The sequence below is a fragment of the Aquarana catesbeiana genome, linkage group LG13, assembly GCF_042186555.1.
Source record: "Aquarana catesbeiana isolate 2022-GZ linkage group LG13, ASM4218655v1, whole genome shotgun sequence".
In the NCBI taxonomy this organism is placed as follows: Eukaryota; Metazoa; Chordata; class Amphibia; order Anura; family Ranidae; genus Aquarana; species Aquarana catesbeiana.
Window position 1 is genome coordinate 231,052,194 of NC_133336.1, and position 21,712 is coordinate 231,073,905.

Below are 21,712 nucleotides of genomic sequence, written 5' to 3' on the forward strand. Positions count from 1 at the left end.
AGAATCCAGTATGGTCAGCTTTGTCACAAGTCAATTATTCTACCTGTATATCTGGATGGCGAGTGGTAAACAGAGAAACTGGAGGAATCCAACACAATAATCCAAACTTCAGTGTACTGAATGATAACTGGGCTCAGGGCTCCGGTGCTGCAAGGAAGTCCCTCTTTATAAAGTATTAGGACTTAGCAGTCCATAATCAACATCCAGTCATTGTCATATGTTCCTTTTTTTTATTGCCATCGAGAAGTGAAAAGGTCAATATTTTTAGTGATAGCACGGCTGTACTCGTACAAATTTGACCATCTCATCCACTACTGGAGGGTCCCCAGCCTCGCTGCTGGAAGTGGTGATGGTTCCGGGACAGGTGTGTCTCTATGGGAGGCTGTACAGGTCTACTGTGCCCTGGAACTAGCACCACATCCAATATTCAGACCTCCAGAGCTGAATGGAAGTCTTGGCACACATATACACTACACATCACTTCACAAGATATGGTGACAGGTTCCTCTAAGCAGGAATGTTTAGATTTTTTTCAGGCTTTATCAGGTTTTAAGACCAAACTAAAAAAGTAAGTGTCCGGATCTATCACAGCTGTACATGGACCCTTCACAACATGGCTCATCACACATTGGATATTGGCAGATCTGAGTGCTTGGGTATTTTCTTCTGATACCAGAAGACCTGAGTAAATGCTGGGAGAGCTTCCAATAATGATAGAGAAGGATTTGAAGGTCTCTGTAGTTCAGAGACTAAATTGCAGCTCACAACTGCCATATGCAGCTTCTAAAATGAACAAGGCCAAAATAAAAAAAGTAATGCCGCGTACACACAGTCGGACTTTTCGTCTACAAAAGTCCAACGGACGCTGACGGACTAAACCTGGCTGACAATCCGATCGTGTGTGGGCTTCCCAGGACTTTCAGCGGACTTTCAGCAGACTTTTCCAGCCTCAAATCTGACGGACTTTAGATTTGAAACATGCTTCAAATCTTTACGTCGTAACTACGCCGGACCCAGAAATCCGCTCGTCTGTGTGCTAGTCCGACGGACAAAAACCCACGCTAGGGGCTATTGGCTACTGGCTATCAACTTCCTTATTTTAGTCCGGTGTACGTCATCACGTACGAATCCGTCTGACTTTTGTGTGATCGTATGTAGGCAAGTCCGTTCGTAAGAAAGTCTGCCGCAAGTCCGCCGCAAGTCCGCCAAAAGTCCGCCAAAAGTCTGTCGAAAGTCTGTCGGACAGGCTTTCGGACTTTTGTAGACAAAAAGTCCGACCGTGTGTACGCGGCATTAGTTTATCACAGCTGTACATGGACAGTAATGCCCTGTACACACGGTCGGACATTGATCGGACATTCCAACAACAAAATCCTTCCTTTTTTTCCGACGAATGTTGGCTAAAACTTGTCTTGCATACACATGGTCGCACAAAGTTGTCGGAAAATCCGATCGTTCTGAACGCAGTGACATAAAACACGTACGTTGGGACTATAAATGGGGCAATAGCCAATAGCTTTCATCTCTTAATTTATTCTGAGCATGCGTGGAACTTCGTCTGTTGGATTTGTCTACACACGATCGGAATTTAAAGGATTGGATTTTGTTGTCGGAAAATTTTATAGCATGCTCTCAAACTTTGTGTGTCGGAAATTCCGATGAAAAAAGTCCAATGGAGCCCACACACGGTCAGAATTTCCGACAACAAGCTGCGATCGGACATATTCCATCGGAAAGTCTGACCGTGTTTACAGGGCAGTAGAGTAACACCACCCTTCACAACATGGATCATCACACATTGGATATTGGCAGATTTGAGAATACAAACTGTTGGCGCGGTATAAATCCAGTATAATAATAATAATAATCATGCTGGTGCTCCGTCAGAATCGGCGACCCACCAGATTAGGTAACGGAAGTGATGTTCCATCAGCTGTGCATACGTCCACCGATACCAGGTTTGCTCATCTGACAGAACACCTACAGTCAGGAGAAGGCAACGGACCAGTGGAGCTCCTGGTAAACCCAACTACAACCCTCCACCACCCCCCACCATTCTATTCATAATACGTGGAATTTACACTTGGAGTGGGGATTTGGGGGGGAGAATTTAAGCTAGGAGGAGGTATTTTGGGGAGAGGATTTGTGCTAGGAGGAGGTATTTTGGGGAGAGGATTTGTGCTAGTAGTGGGAATTTGGGGGATAGGATTTGTACTAGTAGTGGGGATTTGGGGGATAGGATTTGTACTAGTAGTTGGGATTTGGGGGAGAACCTACACTAGGAGTGGGGATTTAGGGGGAGGATTTAAGCTAGGAGGGGGTATTTGAGGGAGAGAGGATTTGTTCTAGGAGGGGGGTTTCAGGGGGAGAAATGACATGTGCATGATGAAAAAATAGGTATTTTGGGGAGAAGATTAGTGCTAGGAGGGGGATTTGGGGGGAGGATTTGAGTTAGGAGTGGGGATTTGTGGGGAGGATTTAAGTTAGGAGGGGGTATTTTGGTGAGAGGATGTATGCTAGGAGGGGGGATTTGGGGAAAAGGATTTCTACTAGGAAGGGGGATTTGGGGGGGTTAAGTTAGGAGTGGGGATTTTGGGGGAGGATTTAAGCTAGGAGGGGGTATTTTGGGAAGAAGATTTGTGCTAGGAGGGGGATTTGGGGGAGAGGATTTGTACTAGGAGGGGGGTTTGGGGGAGAGGAGAGGATTTGTACTAGGAGGGGGGTTGGGGGAGAGGATTTGTGCTAGAAAAGGGGATTTAGGGGGAGAAATCACACTAGTAGGGGGAATTTGGGGGGAGGATTTACGCTAGGAATGGGGATTTCTGGAGGAGGATTTAGGCTTCATCTGACTTTTTCTTTTTAAAATTATGACAGATCTAGAAATAGAACATGTTTCAAATCTTTCCGACGGACTCAATTCCTATGGGGAAAACCGTTCGTCTGTATGCTAGTCCGATGGACCAAAAACAACGCAAGGGCAGCTATTGGCTACTGGCTATTGAACTTCCTTTTTCTAGTCCCGTCGTATGTCATCGCGTTCTAAACGAATGGACTTTGGTGTGATCGTGTGTAGGCAAGTCCATTTCAATGAAACTCCATCGGAACTCCGTTGGAAAGACCGTCGGAGTCTATTCTGAAGTAAAGTCCGGTCGTGTGTACGCGGCATAACACAATCGGGAGTACTGTATGTTGGATGGGAAGATTTTGCTTTGCTCTACAATAGAGTGAAGATTCAAGAAATGAGGGGTGATATGGGTGAAAATTAAAGTGATTCCAAAGCTTCATTTTTTTTATTAAATAATAAGCATGTTATACTTACCTGATCTGTAATAATCTCTCTCCTCCTCTTCTGGGGTCCCCTGCTGGCGCTCTCAGCTCCTCCTCCCTTCTGAGTCCCCCCATAACAAGCTGTGTACTATGGAGGGGTTCATGTGATTACACCACCACTGTCCATAGACACACCCCCACTCCCTCCTCACAGAATTTGATTGGCTGCAATGGAAACAATGGCTGCCTCTGTGTCCTGTGATTGGAGGAAGAGAGGAGAGAGGACTGCTGGTGGGGTCAGTGCTGGATAGAGAGAGGTGACAGGTAAGTGTTTGGGGGAAGCACAGAAGGGAACGTTCTTTTACCTTAATGCAAGCAGATGCAATAAGACAAAATATCTTCAGTCTTTAGAACCACATTAAAGTGGGAGAAAACTCCCATACATGAGATTTACCTATAGGTGCGACTATAATAAAGATTACCTATAGTTACTGTAACTATCTCCTCAATGTGCACCATTTAGGAGATAATTACTTTACATGCAGCCGGTGACATACCCGTGCCGTTCCTTCAGAGTCCGGTGCCATAAACTTCAGATCCCACGCACATGTACGGGAGTGATGTAATTGCAGCTCCAGCCACTCACACAGCCGGAGTCTGTGAACCCGGAAGGAAGATGGGTGAAGATGGAAGCGCCTTCAGCGATGGCAATGCTGCTGGAAGGCTTTGTTTTAAGGTAAGTTTCACATAATGTGCTAGTATGTGATGCATACTAGCACATTATTACATTGCCTTTCAGGTATAAAAAAAATGTTAAAAAAACACACCCAGCGGTTTACGACCACTTGAAATTTCTTCTTTTTATTTCTGCAACAGAGTCACTTCAAAGATCATATTTTTGTGGAGTTCACCTTCCTCTGGATCTACTAATATTTCTAGAGGGCATGGCCTGACCTCGGGAGAAGATGGCAGCTTGAATTCTCCGCTCCTGCTGACAGAGAGGATAATCTGCCTACAACGGAGGTACATCACTTGCCTTCTCACTTGAGAATCATGGGGACCTCTTCCCGCAGCTCTTCTGCATCTCGCTCCAGATCTCCCCGAGATTTAACAGGCAGGATCAGCCAAAATATCCCCAAAATGTTCCGGTCACAATCCGGCAACATGGCGCCCACACGAGGCCCCCCTCAGTCTTCAGGCCGGACGGCAGGAACCGACTCCTCACCAGACAATGGCGCGGTAATCCTCACACCGCACTCACATCCTAGCCTGCACGATCTCCATTCAGTGGCAGCTGACATCAAAAACACCCTCACGGCGGCACTAACAGCCGCAATTACAGACCTCAGGATCGATATACAATCGATAGCAGGCAGGGTTCAAGATGTGGAAAAGACTACCACAACCCACTCAACTGTGTTGCGCCGTACCTGCCTGGTCTTAGACACCCACACCCTGCAGCTCAGAGACCTCAACCGCCACATCGAAGACTTGGACAACCGCGGCAGGCGCCACAATCTCCGTGTACGCGGCCTACCAGAAACGATCGAGGCGGACCGGCTACTCATAGAAGTGACCTGTTTATTCAACAACCTATTGGAAAAACCCCCCACAACTCCTATAGGGATGGAACAAATTCACCGCGCCCTGCGTCCACGGGGCAGAGAATCGGACCCACCTAGGGATGTGATTTGCAATATTATTGATTACCAGCTGAAAGAGGAGATTCTGAGAAAGGCCCGCACTACTCCTCAGATATCACATGATGGGGCGGACATTCGCCTATTCCAAGACCTCTCTACCATAACACTGCAACGCCGAAGAGTATTGCGCCACCTTCTGGCAGTCCTGCGCACCAAGGGGATTCCATACAGATGGAAGTTCCCCTTCTGCCTGTCAGCTTCGTCACAAGGCCGCTCCGCACTCCTCAGAGTGCCTGAAGACCTGAGGTATTTTTGCGAAACCCTGGACATACCCTTCACAGAAGTGCCCGAGTGGTACGCGGAATTTCGTCCTCCAGCCTCAAGAAACACCCCTCCTAACAGTGAACCCATGGAAACCCAAACGCACCGCTATAGGAGACAACGCTCCCCGTCTGAATCCCGACAGCATCATCCAGCGCCAGGATCGAACCAGGGCTCCAGCCCATCGAAAACCCCGCAATCCAGAAGAGCACGACGAGACCGCTGAACGGCAATGCTTCTGCATTACCCGTCTGACCTAACTCTCAGTTTCCCCGCAATCCTACCTGTTTCTCCTACTCTCTTCAAAGGTCCTCCTGGCTACTGAACTCGCTCGCCCATCCTACAGACTGTTAACATGGCCTCCCTTCGTACTCGAATTTCACCTCTGCATACTACACAGCATGAAGAGCCACAAGTCCTTGAAAGTAAGACCTTCCACATGGAGCAGGATACAGATCGATGAACTGATACCATACACAGGAGATCAACATGCTTCATTGATGTTCTTTCCACAGGAGCTACTGAACACTAAAAAATAACAGACATACCCCCTTACACTTCACGGGCCAATCGCCATAGAATCCTATGTGCTTAACACGTATCCTTCCTTATTCTTACCCCCTACCCACCCCTCCTCAAGGGTGAAGGAAGGGGTCACTATTGTAAGTTTTTATTTAACGGTACTTTTTTTTTTTTCCAGTCAAAATTTGTTTTTTTTTTTTGTTTTTTTTTTCTCTTTCTAATGATCAAGCACTGCATGGTGGGTGGTGGTGGAGATGGAGATCCGCAGGCATACAAGGCGTTCTTACACAATACCTCAAAACCCTGATTCAGGATGTAACAGTGTCTGTAGACAGACACACATTTCTGATATTGCATGTAATGACCGGATGTCATTACCTGTCCTCACGCAAAAATTCTCTTGACATGAATGTCTACACACCTAAACGAGGCATCCATCCTAACCCCTAATCATACACAGCCACCCCCTGGGCCATAGTCAGGGAGGTTTGGCCCCTGCGGGTCGTCATCTCCACCGCCGTCTGTGATACTGTATGGTTCAATCAATGCATGCTTATGGATTGGACGTAGGGGTTACTAGCTTCAAGCTCAAATTTAAAGTATACCCTAATCTACAGATATGTGACTACCTCAATACATCTATATTTCCGCACGACGGGGGCTGCAATGTGGGGTACACAACACACATATCCTCCGCTGCGCCAATTACACGCAACTGGGACTACACCCTTACGATAGCATTAAATCTCCCCCTATGTCTCTAACTGCATTTAGAAACCTCCCAATTATACTGGGGTACGCCACCCCATGTTAACACTCTTTATGGGTGGCTGACGTGCAGACCAATTCCACTACACAGAGCGCACCCCAGTAGAATCGAGCTCCCCTCTTTCTCTTCCCCCTGCAAAAGGATGGGAGGAGAAAAATTTTTTTTTATTTTGACAGAGCGGCCCCCCAACAGCCTCTCTCGCTTTAAAAAAAGAGAGTCTATGCACACACTCTGATGGTAGAGATTGAAATGGTAGGTAGATATTACAACATGAAGCCACCGACACAAATCCATGCCACATACTGTATTCCCATATGCCAGCTAAAGCCAAAATGACCGGTTAGCGGATAGATACCCCAGCTGCCCCCTGACTGCTCAAATTGCGAGGAACAACTCCCTTGAAGAGCCTGCTGTGCTTAGTAGGTGGCTCTCCCACCCTCCCACATCAAAGTTCTCGCTCCAGTGCCTTCTTCCCCAATAACCAAAGGGAAAATAGGCCTACTCAACCTCAGATTCCCTAACCGCTTTTTGATCCACCGCAGAACAGGACACAGGACCTTTACTCACCTACCTCAGGATTAAGAGGAATACCTATATCAAGCCCTATTTGGTAGGACAACAACAAGCGCAAATCTTTCATAAGTTACCAATTTGTTGAGTTATGTTTCGCATAGCCCATTAGTCCCTAGATGTTGTTAAGAGTTATTTCAGACTTTTTATTACATCCTGTTGTTAAACGCTCTAAAAGGTCTGCAATCTTACTGTTGGGTTATAAAGAGGCCTATAGGAGGCCCCGAATTGACTCCTACACCGCACAAGTTCACTGACGGGTCACACAGAATTCACTCCAAATCCAAACTGAATCCTCCACCACATACATACATTACCTCACACCATTTCAACATCACCCACTCTCTAACCTGCAACATATAAACCAATCATCTCACCCCGAGGCTTCCAGACCACACCTCAACACTAGTCTGATAGCCTCGTAGACCTCCTCATCTTGCTCATAACACGTCCCTCTCTGTCTAGCAGGCAGCACCTCCTATTCGAACCTCACCTCTTACCACCGACTTCAGCTACTCCCCCACTCAGTGGCGTTCCACCTCACAAACCTTGATAGATACACATATATCTGACCTGTCCTCGCGCCACTGACCCACTCCGGGTATACCTGACAACAGGTTTATACTCCCCGCGAACTAGCGAGCAGGCTCTCGCTATTCACCGGAAAAGATAGCCCACACACACGGGCACATTTCCGTACCTTTGTCCACAGTCTGCCCCTGACTAAGAGTGATACACATACACAACTCTCTCCCCCAACCCCTCTCCTCGCCCTACACCCCTACCCGATATCGCAACCTCTCTACACGGGGCACAAATCCTATATAATTTCCTGATCATCCTTGTAGAATTTTGTGTTTATTGCATTATAAAATCTCCAATTATGACATCTCAGAGTCAGGGGGTCTCCTTCAAATATGGCAGATGGAGGTCTCTGCAGGATGACATCATCTGAAATGTAATAAAATGATACTTTAGGTTGTTCTATTCACACCCAACAATCTGTAATGATGGAGATGAGATGGGTGACTCACTTCTGGTAACATTTAGGAAGACGGGATCACTGATATCACCATCGATGGTCCGGCACTGGTAATCTCCTCTGTCCCGCTCTACTAAAGAAATAAAGATACAAAGTCTCTTTTGATCTCCAGGTATTGGTCTCCTATCTTTGTACCAGTGATAGGTCCGAGGCTCCTCTGGTACAGTAGACGGCACATCACATGTTAGAGTCACATCGTCATAGTATATTATATTCCCCCAGTTGGGTGTGAAGGTCACCACAGGTTTGATGGCCCCTCCTATAGAAGAAAAAAGATCGTACAGAACACATAGATAGCACAGTGTGCAGCAAAACACAGAGAGGTGAACACATCTTGTATGAGAAAAAAACAATCTCTATAGAAATGGGAATGTTTGTAGTCCTGGGCACAGAGATTTCCCCACACGTTGGTAAATCTTTGTTTTCAACAATGAAAACCACTCCAGACAAAACAAAAAACCATCCAGCACGCAATCTCAGGATTTCCCCAAACAACAGGACTGTGATAGGTAATGGTTTCAGCAATGCACCCTTCCTCCAACTGGGCGGTCCTTCCAAACATTGCAGAAGATGGAGAAAACTCCTAGTGAATTACTATAAATAACCCTTTATTAAAATCATGTAACAGTGTCAAAGTGATCTGACAATGTGCTTGAGCATGAAACGTGCCAGTGAAAGTCCTACGCACTGACGTTTCCATTGCCACAGCCTCGTGGTAGGAGCAATGTTTTTTGCGCGTGTTTTTATGCTTGTTTTTACTGCCCATTTTTGTACATGTACTACTACTGGTATCCAATAAATACTACACCATATTAGCTTCTCTTTGGCTCCCGGTGAGCTTTTTTTTACACAGGACTCACCCCATCGGGGGTACTGAGGATGGATTCACCTCCTGATTCCATGTCCACCTGGATGCTGACTGAGGATACTCACATCTACCGGGCATCATCGTTTGGACATAGGATACCCTTGCAAGGCGTGTTTATATCCAGTGTCTGGTGAGTGCACTGTATACCGGTGGCAGTTATTCACCGTGAAATTTTACTGCATTGCACAATGTGGTGGATTATTTTTCCTTAAAGAGGAGGTTTAACCACTTAAGGACCGGGCCTATTTTTCAGACTCGGTGTTTACAAGTTAAAATAATTTTTTTTTGCTAGAAAATGACTTAGAACCCCAAACATTCTATATTTATTTTCAGACACCCTAGAGAATAAAATGGCGGTCGTTGCAATACTCTATGTCACACCGTATTTGCACAGCGGTCTTACAAGCGCACTTTTTTTGGAACAAATACACTTTTTCAAATTAAAAAATAAGACAACAGTAAAGTTAGCCCAATTTTTCATTATATTGTGAATGATACTGTTATGCTGAGTAAATTGATACCCAACATGTCACGCTTCAAAATTGCACCCGCTCATGGAATGGCGACAAGCTTTTACCCTTAAAAATCTCCATAGGTGACGTTTAAAATTTCCTACAGGTTACCAGTTTGGTCTAGGGCTAGAATTACTGCTCTCTTTCTAACGATCGTGGCGATACCTCACATGTGTGGTTTGATCACCGTTTTCAAATGAGGGCATGACTTACATATGCGTTTGGTTCTGGTTGCGAGCTCGGCGGGACGGGGCTTCTTTTTTCTTATTTATTTTACTTTTTATTTTTTATTTTTACACTGTCCTTTAAAAAAAAAAATTTGGGTCACTTTTTTTCCTATTACAAGGAATGTAAACATCCCTTGTAATAGAAAAAAAGCATGACAGGACCTCTTAAATGTGAGATCTGGGATCAAAAAGACCTCAGATCTCATATTTACACTAAAAAAAAGAAAAAAAGAAAATTACATTTCATTTAAAAAAAAAATCCCCTTTAAAAGCATTGGGTGGAAGTGACGTTTGATGTTGCTTCCACCCTCTAATGCCATGGAGCCGAGTGGGGGCCATCTTTCCCTCACCCGGCATCCAGGCAGTGAAGGGAGAGGAGAACCGATCAGCTCTGCCGCTACTGACAGCTCTGGTAAGCGGCGGAGACTGAGATAAAAGTGATCTTGTGGCGAATCCACCGCAGAGACCACTTTTATCCTAAAGAGGACAGTCCACTGTATTTAAAAATACCGGGGGTTATGGCAGATAGCTGATGCCATAATCCCGGTATTTAACGTCAAAGTAGTGACGTATAACGACGGTCCTTAAGTAGTTAAGTTCCATTGTGGGTCACTACATGTCCTGATACCTTCCATATCTGGATAAGGAACTGTTTGAAGTGATTCACTAAGCTTATTCACAAGCAATTTTTTCACTAACTGGAATTAACTAACTTGACTACTTTTTTTGTTTTTTGTTTTTTGATCTTTGATTTTTGGATATTCACATATTATAAGTTTTCCTAACGCTGCACTGTTGTACCTTTGTATTGTGTTTGAGGATTGTATATCCACCTTTTTTGTGCCAGTGGCTTGACTTAGTATTAGTATTTAGTAATTAGTATTGTTTTTGCACTGAGCACTCACTTGTCACTTTTGAATTTGTCATATATTTATTATTTATTATTTATTATATTTATTATTTATTTGTCATATACAATGCTATTCCTTTATTTTCTATTCTATTTTATTCTCTTTCGAAATTGGAAAACTATTCTAATTCGAAAACTTTTCGAATTCGAATTTGAAAACTATTCGAAACTATTCAAAAACTTTTCGAATTTGTAAACTATTCGAAAACGTTTTGAAAACTTTTCGAATTCGAAAAGTATTCTGAATTGATTCGAAAATGATTTGAGTTTCGTCCGAATTTTTTTTTCGTTATTTCGGATTAGTTTAAATTTGGTACTATTGTAATTTGGAAATTCGGATACATCCAAATTTCTGAAACTTCATCTGAATTTAATTTGGAATGAAACGAACCGCACATGTCTAGTGTTTTCATCAATCTGCTTTGACCTGAAGAAGTTGTAGCCCCGAAATACTTAAATGTGTTTATTGGAAGAAAGGGTCTTTTTTCTTGTCTTTGACAGGAGATAGATGCATTGCCATTAAACACCAACAGATCTAAATGTGACTACACAAGCCACAGGAAGGCGTCTAAACATTACAGCTAAAGCCCTCAGGTATGGACCTTGACATTAACTAGTAGCACCACAGTTTTCTAAATAAAACTAACAGGCCCAAATACAAAGACATGAGCCACAGGGAGATATCTTTGTAAAAGAAAAAAAATCTTGTCCGTAAAAAAAAAAAGAAATGATTTAAGACTAGTTCTTCTGCTGGTCTAATCAGGTCATGTACTTTGCAAAGATCTCCCCCAACTGTATTCCCTCCATTTGGGTGACAGTAATTCATTTAGAAACCCTCCGAAGTGCAACCATCAAAAACCGCCTCCCATTCACTTCGATGCATTAAAAAAATATATTCCTAAAAATGAACTCAAATTTAACTTTGGAAGTTTCAGATAAATGTAAGTTTTACCCAAATTCAAATCTCAGCACTACGGGTCTTTCCAGCAAGCATTTGCGTGAGACTTTTAAGTAAATTTAATGACAATTTAATCTCGGTTGTGTGCGATTGTAGCTAACCCGCACTTTTTGAATTGTCTTCTACCATTGCATTAATGCTAAGCTGTTAACAAAATTATAATCAATCATCCAAACCCCTTCTTTCTCAGAAAACATTAAGACCAAAATTGTAAAAAAATAAATAAATAATTTTAATTTTTTTTTTGTTTATTCATGTGTTTATGATATATTATTCAATGTCAGCTCTGTATTCACCAGATTTTCGCACGTTCAAAGCTGAAAAGCCAAAATACACGTTTTAGAACATGTTATGTACAGTACATGTCATTAAAACATACATAATGCATTTCATTTTTCGTCCTTTCATTTTGAGTTAGAAATTATACATTTTCTTTATAACAAAAATGTTAGAATCACAATTTTCTTAGATCACCAGAAGATCGGAACTAACGCTCTCCCTTATGTGACAAGCTATGGTTTGGAGAGTTAAGTAACCATAGCCATCAAGTGCCCTTATATTCACCTCATCACCCCCTTACACAATGATTGGACAAGTTAATTTACCCATCAGATCCTTCTATGCATCTATCATAACCCCCTAACCAAGACACTTCTTTTATGCCTTATGTAGCCTCCAGCCACCCCCCAACACCACCACTTTTATGAACTTATTTTAATCAGCAACCAGACCGTTCCCATTCCTCCTTTTGCAGGTTCAGCTAACCAGCCATCAGAACTGAACTATTTATCCACCAGACCCCCCTTTACTAAACTAGAAACCTTCATTTAACTTCCTCATGAAGTGATCAGGTCCCCTACCCACCCTGAGCTGTATAAGTCAAATGGAGATACAATTATGAGATCTAAATGGATATAGGATATACCTTAAGACAATATTTTAATCACATGAGACAAGGGGGACTCAGCAGTAGAATCAGGACATGTACCCCAGTACCCAACCCTAGCATTGCCCCAACCTTTGACAACATTTTTCTCCTTAGAGATAACATCCAGCTATCTTCATCATGGACTCTTGCAATTAAAACAAAGCTCTTCTGAAAAACAAATTCCTGGTTCTGACTTATCTAGATTGATGTGAACCTTCCAATCTGTGTGACAAGATCATGAACACAGCTTACAATCAGAGCCGTCTTTAATATCGATTGGACCCTGGGCAAAACTTTTCTTGGGCCCCCCCCAATCAATGATAATAACAGCACAAGTCAAGAAATGCTCTGCTTAGATGCCTTCTGTAGCTCCATTCTATAATGTGCAATCCACCATTACTGAGAATGGATACTAATTGTAACATGATGTACAGTATTTCTCATGGAACAAGACAGCTCATACAGTGCCCATTGGATGGTGAATACGATGTGAGAAGAAGAAGAAGAAGAAGGGTCATCATACTTTGTCTACAACAGATGCAAATATAATGAGTGTGCTTTACATTGAGCCTCTAACACGTTCCTAGTAATGAGTTGTTTTATGTTGCACACAGTCTCAAAAGAAAGACACTGATACTTTGATACTCAAATTAAAATAATAGAATACTAAGACTTAAAAAAAGAATAAAAAACTTCTACTTACATAGAATCACAATGGCGAGAAAGACAGTCATGTTAGCCGAGACCTGGAAGTTGTGACGATCTTTCTGAGAAGCAGAAGTTATGAATGTCTTCTTACTTCATGTTTGTTATTTATGGACATTTCACCAGACTTAACACCAATGTTGTGAGAATGTAGAAAGAAGAATAATCTGTGATAGCCAATAATATCTCAGTTCTGCCTTATCTGATATGATATGCTAGACAAAACTCATATGACATTTTAGGATGAGTACTGCTGGCCTTGTAACCAGGTTTGCTGGTCTAGCTGGATTACATGATGGTAAGGACACTTGTTTGGAGTACAGTGTTGTCATTATGTCAAGGTATGGATTCCATTCCTATCTCACTGAATAGTAGACTCAGGTGACACCATTAGGCACTTCTCTGTGGTAGATGTACCAATAAGAATTGTAAACTCAGGTTACACCCAAGGGGCAATCTATTGGTGGTGATTTTACAATGAGAATAGAAGCAGGTTCTGTTTTGGGGTAGGATAAGAATTGTACATTTAGGATACAACCTATAGGCAAGCCTTTGGGGTATATGTACTGATACGAATTGTAAACTTAGATTACTGGGGTAGATGAATGGATAAGAATAGAAACAGGTGCACCTCTGGGATAGATATACCCATAAGAATTATAAACGTATGTTACAACCTTCACTAACTCCTATGGGGTAGATGTACCGATAGGAATAGAAACAGGTGAACATTTGGCGAAGATATACCCATAAGAATTGTAAACTTAGGTTACAACCTACAAGACATCCTATGGGGTAGATCTACTGATAGGAATAGACACAAGCACCCTTTTGGGGGAGATATACTGACAAGAATAAATAAATACTTAATTGTATTTCCTTTCACACAGCTCCCAGCTGCTACATAAAAGGTTTTCTAGAGCGGTGAAGGTTGGAGGAGCATGGGCCAGCATGGACAGTAACTGACACTTCCAGAAGAGAGAGGGCTAGGTTGTGCAATGAGGGAGGGGGCTGAGCTAGGCTATTGGCTCTTCTGGAGTAGTCACATTTTTTAGCAAATTCAAAGGCACCAAGCAAGCAAATAAAACATAATTTATATAAGGCAAATACATTGCAAGTACAAATTTGAAATACTTGATCTGTCTGTGCTTTACCTGCAACTGATTTGGTGACAGGGCCTCTTTAATTGTACATGTTTCATTGAACAATGTCTTGTAATGCAAGTGTGGATGAGTGAAATTCAGGAGACGGGTCCTGGGAGGATATCATTTCCACCATCTTTTCTATTTACCACATTGTACTGATCTGCACATTAAAGGTGACCTCCAGCTAAATGGCTGAATACACAGATGGGATACATACTGTATATGGGAGCTGTTTTTCCAGCCAAAGGATTTGTATATCTGTCCATTCAGTATGAAGATTTACAGCTCTCATTTTTTACTGTCATTTTCAGAACATCAGCAAATATTAGGAAACATAAACAAAACCCATCTTGATCTCATGAATATCACTTTATTTCCTAAAAGTGTGAGCTCAGAGACCACTTATGGATCATCATATTTGGTGTACAGTATGATTTAAAGGGTTACAGTTTTATTTATTGCTTTTTTTCAGATCTCTGGCTAAGATTAACATTGGCTTATAACTGAGAGTTTCTTTATTTCATTTAATTCAACCAATACATTTTTCAGATTCACAAAGTTTCATTGAGGTTGGCAGTTTCTTAGAAGTTTTTAATCTTCTCTATCACTTCCACTGCTACTAAGTGATAAGCTACCCCTCACTGCCAGAACCTCCATCACCAGCCACCGTCACCACTTCCTCTGCCAGCTGGAGGCTTCTCCTTCTTGTTACACTTTTCTTGCACAGTTAAAATGATTTTACTGTTCACTCTTTGCCTTGTTAACCCAGAGGGTTATTCCTGGATTTAACTCACTGGATACACCATGACTACAGGGCCATCTTTAATATTGATTGGACCCTGGGCAAACATTTTTTTGGACCGCCCCATGCAATTTCACTCTCCATCTGCTCTGAGGCATCTAATAAATACAAAAAGGGTACACCACTTGCCCCCATCTATAGCTGGCTATTGCACTAAGAAGCATTGGAAGGCTAACGACAGTTAGCTATAAACAAAGCCAAGGATAAATCCAAGGAAAAAAAACAAGCTTAACTTACCGACCAGCCTGCAGACAACCAAGTAAACCTGTCTAACAGTATGCGTTAAAATTAGGGGTTTAGTCTGCACACATATGCAAATGCATGCGTAAGCCACAGAGCCTCGTCAAGGCACCCTGGTATCTGTGGTACCTAACACTAACTTATAAGTGTCCCCACAGTGGAGGCACATGCATTCTGATGGATAAGTGAGAGCAGATGGACTGAAGGGGAGCCACCCCTTCTTAAAGGTACAGATGCACACTGAACACTGAACTGTGCTATATGCTGGGTGAATAAAATAGGATAAGAGCAAAATTTAGATTAAATAATATGTGAAAAAGGTGATATCTCGATATGTGATGAGTACTCATGTAGAAGTGTATGATAATGTACTCCATCACATATCGAGATATCACCTTTTTCACATATTATTTAAGCTAAATTTTGCTCTTATCCTATTTTATTCATTTACTTTTTTCTGACCACATATATACACATTTTTTCAAATTAATTTCACGCATCTAAAATTCATATTAACTTAATTTAGTATTCTTTTATTTTCCTCTGTTGCTTATACATATATACTCCACATCCACCGTGACCCTTTAAAATCCTGGTATTCATTAATCATTGACAAACACCCACACACTTCACAGCTGAATCTCAGCTGCTATGTATTTTGGGTTGACTACCTGGTCACATGACTAATAATGAATAGTATATATGAAATCTCACTTTTTATTATCGCTAGCTATGAGCAAGGTGATTGACTTGGCCATTGCATAACATTCCACTTCTTTCCCCTAAACTCTTTGGTTGCTTTCGCAGTATGCTTTGGGTCATTGTCCATCTGCACTGTGAAGCGCCGTCCAATGAGTTCTGAAGCATTTTGCTGAATATGAGCAGATAATATTGGCCGAAACACTTCAGAATTCATCCTGCTGCTTTTGTCAGCAGTCACATCAACAATAAATAAAAGAGAACCAGTTCCATTGGCAGCCATACATGCCCACGCCATGACACTACCACCACCATGCTTCACTGATGAGGTGGTATGCTTTGGATCATGAGCAGTTCCTTTCCTTCTTCATACTCTTCTCTTCCCATCACTCTGGTACAAGTTGATCTTGGTCTCATCTGTCCATAGGATGTTGTTCCAGAACTGTGAAGGCTTTTTTAGATGTTGTTTGGCAAACTCTAATCTGGCCTTCCTGTTTTTGAGGCTCACCAATGGTTTACATCTAGTGGTGAACCCTCTGTATTCACTCGGGTGAAGTCTTCTCTTGATTGTTGACTTTGACACACATACACCTACCTCCTGGAGAGTGTTCTTGATCTGGCCAACTGTTGTGAAGGGTGTTTTCTTCACCAGGGAAAGAATTCTTCGGTCATCCACCACAGTTGTTTTCCGTGGTCTTCCGGGTCTTTTGGTGTTGCTGAGCTCACCGGTGCGTTCTTTCTTTTTAAGGATGTTCCAAACAGTTGATTTGGCCACACCTATCTCTCTGATGGGTTTGTTTTTTCAGCCTAATGATGGCTTGCTTTACTGAGAGTGACAGCTCTTTGGATCTCATATTGAGAGATGACAGCAACAGATTCCAAATGCAAATAGAACACTTGAAATGAACTCTGGACCTTTTATCTGCTCCTTGTAAATTGGATAATGAGGGAATAACACACACCTGGCCATGGAACAGCTGAGCAGCCAATTGTCCTATTACTTTTGGTCCCTTAAAAAGTGGGAGGCACATATACAAACTGTTGTAATTCCTACACCGTTTACCTGATTTGGATGTAAATGCCCTCAAATTAAAGCTGAAAGTCTGCAGTTAAAGCACATCTTGTTAATTTAATTTCAAATCCATTGTGGTGGTGTATAGAGCCGAAAAGATTAGAATTGTGTCGATGTCCCAATATTTATGGACCTGACTGTATAATAATTCTACTTTACCTGACCATTATTTAAAAAAAAGACAATGGGGTTGATTTACTAAAACTAATAAATTCAAAATCTGGAGCAACTTCCAGTTTTTTCACAAAGTTTCATTGAACAATCTGAGTTTAGAAGCTGATTGGCTCCCATGCACAATTGCACAGGACCAGATTTTGCACTCTCCAGTTTTAGTAAATCAACCCCAATATATATAAAACCCACTTCATATCTTCTTTAGTTTTAAGAACTTAGAATAAACAACATTATCAGTAAAGTGTGTCATTTGTGTTTTGGGTCTTTTCTCAGTTTTTGTTTTAAGAAAACCACTTTTTTTCCTTCCTGTTATACTCCTCAATGTGTGATCTCAGTGACCACTTCCACTTTGTCCACAGCTTACTGGATTCAGTGTATAAGCCCATTAGTTTAATCACATATATTTTTTCAGATTAATCAGATCAAGTTTTTTGTGAATATAAGTTTATTTAAAAAAAAGACGTTCCTTTGAACTCAGCCAACACTTTTTTCATGTTCACCTAGATGTTTTCATTGAGGTCCTCAGATTCCCCAAAGTTCTTCCTCTTCTTCTCTACCACCTGTTGTGGAAGTAGGTAAAACATACGGCAACAGTTTGTATATGTGCCTCCCACTTTTTAAGGGACCAAAAGTAATAGGACAGATTAACAATCATCCATCAAACTTTCACTTTTTAATACTTGGTTGCAAATCCTTTGCAGTCAATTACAGCCTGAAGTCTGGAACGCATAGACATCACCAGACGTTGGGTTTCATCCCTGGTGATGCTCTGCCAGGCCTCTACTGCAACTGTCTTCAGCTCCTGCTTGTTCTTGGGGCATTTTCCCTTCAGTTTTGTCTTCAGCAAGTGAAATGCATGCTCAATCGGATTCAGGTCAGGTGATTGACTTGGCCATTGCATAACATTCCACTTCTTTCCCCTAAACTCTTTGGTTGCTTTCGCAGTATGCTTCGGGTCATTGTCCATCTGCACTGTGAAGCGCCGCCCAATGAGTTCTGAAGCATTTTGCTGAATATGAGCAGATAATATTGCCCGAAACACTTCAGAATTCATCCTGCTGCTTTTGTCAGCAGTCACAAAAAAAAAAGGCCTGTTGAGCTTGCTATCTGGTAAGCGTGCATTTTAGGTGGTGGAGGATCACTGCGAGGGGTGTCTTTATTTCCTACCTTTCCACACTGATCCCTATGAAGAGCTATCAGGGGACTCTTCCCATTCCCCTAGAAGATTTTTCGTTTTCTGGTCTATGGACTTTGCCACATAACATTAATATTTATCACCAACTGTGGTTTTTCACAAATTTTTGGTTTTGGCACTATTGACTTGTATGCACTTTATATCTTTTGGATATCTTTTCTTATGTATTTTGCCATATGCATATATTCATATTTATAATTGATGTTTTTCACAACTTTTATTTTTTTGCACTAATTTATTTTTTGCATATATTATTTATGGTTAGCGCAGTTTTTTCTTTGTTTTTTCAAACACTATTAAAGTCAATGGATGGGAGGCAAATCTTGTTATTCTGGCCATTTGTAGGCCTTTTAGCAAGCTATTCTTAAACAGAAGGTACAGGCATACCCCACTTTTAAGTACACAATGCGGTTTATTTACTAAAGCTGGAAAGTGCAAAATCAGGCTCACTTCTGCATAGAAACCAATGACCTTCTAACCTCAGCCTGTTCAATTAAGCTTTGGTAATAAAACCCAGAAGCTCATTGGTTTCTATGCAGAAGTGAGCCTGATTTTGCACTTTCCAGGTTTAGTAAATAAACCCCATTGTGTACTTAAAAGTGGGTTATGCCTGTATAGGAAGCTGGGCACTGCCATGGGGTCATGTACCAATGGTAAAAAGTATAATAATAATATTTAATTTAAAAAAGTATCTCTGCTCACACAAAATTGTCAGTTCTCTCTAAGGGCTCCACTATAAATAGACAACATGGCTGCCATTGTGAGCCAACTTTTTTATAGACAGAGGACTGAGTTATCTATTCTTTTAAATAATTGGTTCTTATTGTTCCTTATTTTTGGGGGTTGAAGCTGCAAACTTTTTCACCTCTGATTCACAATCTTTGCAAATGCCATGAATTTGCCACAAACCTATGAAAATGGTGAACTCGGGCCTCATTCCTGGAGACAATGCTAGAATCTACTAATGAAGGCAGCACGGGGTCTGCTTTATATTCTCAACTGATTTTCAGCCTTAGATTCCACCAATCAAACGAGAGAAGAGAGAATCTTTGTGTTACGGGACTTGTGAAGAGTCTTTTGACTTCTCTCAACTTCCCCACACCCCCTCTCTCCAACAGTTCTCTGACTGAAGGTAGACACAGACCTCTAGAGATAGCTAGAAGAGGGAGAGGAAAGGAGAATATGGGAAGGGTAGAATGACTAAGGGGAAAAGAATAAGGGAATGGTAGAATGACTAAGGAAAAGAGAATAAGGGAAGAATGACTAAGGGAAATAGAATAAGGGAAGGGAAGATTGAGTAAGAGAAAGAGAATAAGGGAAGGGAAGAAATACTAAGGGAAAGAGAATAAGGGAAGGGAAGAATGACTAAGGGAAAGAGAATTAGGGAAGGGAAGAATGACTAAGGGAAAGAAAATAAGGGAAGGGAATAAAGACAAAGAGAATAAGCGAAGAGAATAAAGACAAAGAGAATAAAGGAAGGGAATAAAGACAAAGAGAATAAGGGAAGGGAATAAAGACTTATGCTACGTACACACGATCGGATTTTCCAATGGGAAATGTTGGATGTGAGCTTGTTGGCGGAAAGTCCGACTGTGTGTATGCTCCATCGGACATTTGTTGTCGGACTTTGGCTAGCATGCTCTCAAATTTACCGCCAACAAATGTGTGTTGTCGGACTCTCCAATCGTGTGTACACAAGTCCGTCGGACAAAAGTCCAAAGTACAAACACGCATGCTCGGAATCAAGGACGAGCTGGAAGAGCTTGGTCTTGTAAAACTAGCGTTCGTAATGGAGATATCACATGACTATTGAACTTCCTTTTTATCGGCTCGCCGTACGTCTTGTACGTCACTACGTTCGTAAATGTTGGCAAACATTTGTGTGACCGAGTGTATGCAAGACAAGTTAAAGCTTGTCAAGGATTCGAACAAAAACACGGTTTTGATGTCAGAAAGTCCGATCGTGTATACGGGGCATAAGGGAAAGAGATTAAGAGAAGAATAACTAAGGGAAAAAGAATATTAGAAAGGAAAAAAGCTAATACTAATGAAAATTGAATAAGGGAAGAAAGACCTAAAGGAAAGTAAATAAGGGAAGGGAATAAAAAAAGGAAACATAATATTGTATCACTATGTGTAAATGTTGAGTCTTGGTGCTACTCATCTTACCCTGCCACCCTAGGCATTGGCCCACAAGTACCACAGTAGTAAGCACAGCCTTTTTTCAGCTCTTAGCTAGGAACTCCCTTCTTCCCTGTGTGCTGTATTTCTTTTTTACTGTTCCTAAGTGAAGGAACTTTTAAAAAAGTGGGAGCTTTTAGTTAAAAATTTATTTTCAAATGCTCCCCAAAACATCCATTGTATATTCTAGTCTGGAACAAGCTACAATGGACTCTCTTCAGCATTGTCATGGTGGGCCAGCAGTTCCTTTGGATCTTCTCAAGTCAGCAAGTTGTCAAACTATCTATACAGACTGGATCTCAGGAGGTATTTATTTTGGATAAAGTGATATTAGAGGCAGAACATGTACAGATTAGAGGCTTATTCAGTTCTTCAAGCTCACCGTGTATCTGCGTTATCTGGATATAGACCCCATCACTTATCTTCCTCATAGTCTGGGAGCTCTGGAAAAGGAGTTCATGACAATGATTGGTCAGTAAGATGTAAGATGAAGGGATGAAAAAGTTAAAAGAGTATAAATATATAAAGGTGTGAATGTACATAACTAATGATGAGGTAAATCCATATGCTTGTTGGTGCAGGTGGGGAATGACATGCAATGCCGGGACAAGGCCATCCAGTGCCTAGGGCAAAGATGCCAAACTGCACCCCCCTTCCCTTAGGGTTAGGGTCTGGGGGTCCACATTCCCGCAATAAACCATTGCGCCCTGGGGAGCCACCCAACCTGCCCACCCCTTGTCCCAGTCCTGATGACATGCAATCAATTCTCACTCACTATTTAGTCCAGTATTTACATGGAGATCTGCTTTCATGTGTGAGATAGAGCCCCAAGTGGCCGGAGGTCTAAGTACTACACCAGGCCCCACACCGGAGGGATAACGTCTTTCCACCAGCCAGTGACACCGGTCCCGGCACTGACTACAAAGATTTTATGAAGGAAACAAATCATATTATACATTGAT

The 21,712-nt window shown here is 41.9% G+C and overlaps 1 protein-coding gene across 1 annotated transcript in view; it reads right to left on the bottom strand.

The window, feature by feature from the left end:
- The window catches only part of LOC141116704 (Fc receptor-like protein 5), a 196,063-nt gene extending 191,630 nt beyond the window's left edge, over positions 1-4,433 (bottom strand). The window contains exons 1-2 of the mRNA XM_073609096.1: positions 4,312-4,433; positions 44-147 (exon numbers count right to left, since the gene is read on the bottom strand). Of these exons, the coding sequence (XP_073465197.1) occupies positions 44-147; positions 4,312-4,433 (226 nt within the window). The remainder of the gene's footprint in view (positions 1-43; positions 148-4,311) is intronic.
- Positions 4,434-21,712: the final 17,279 nt, after the last annotated feature.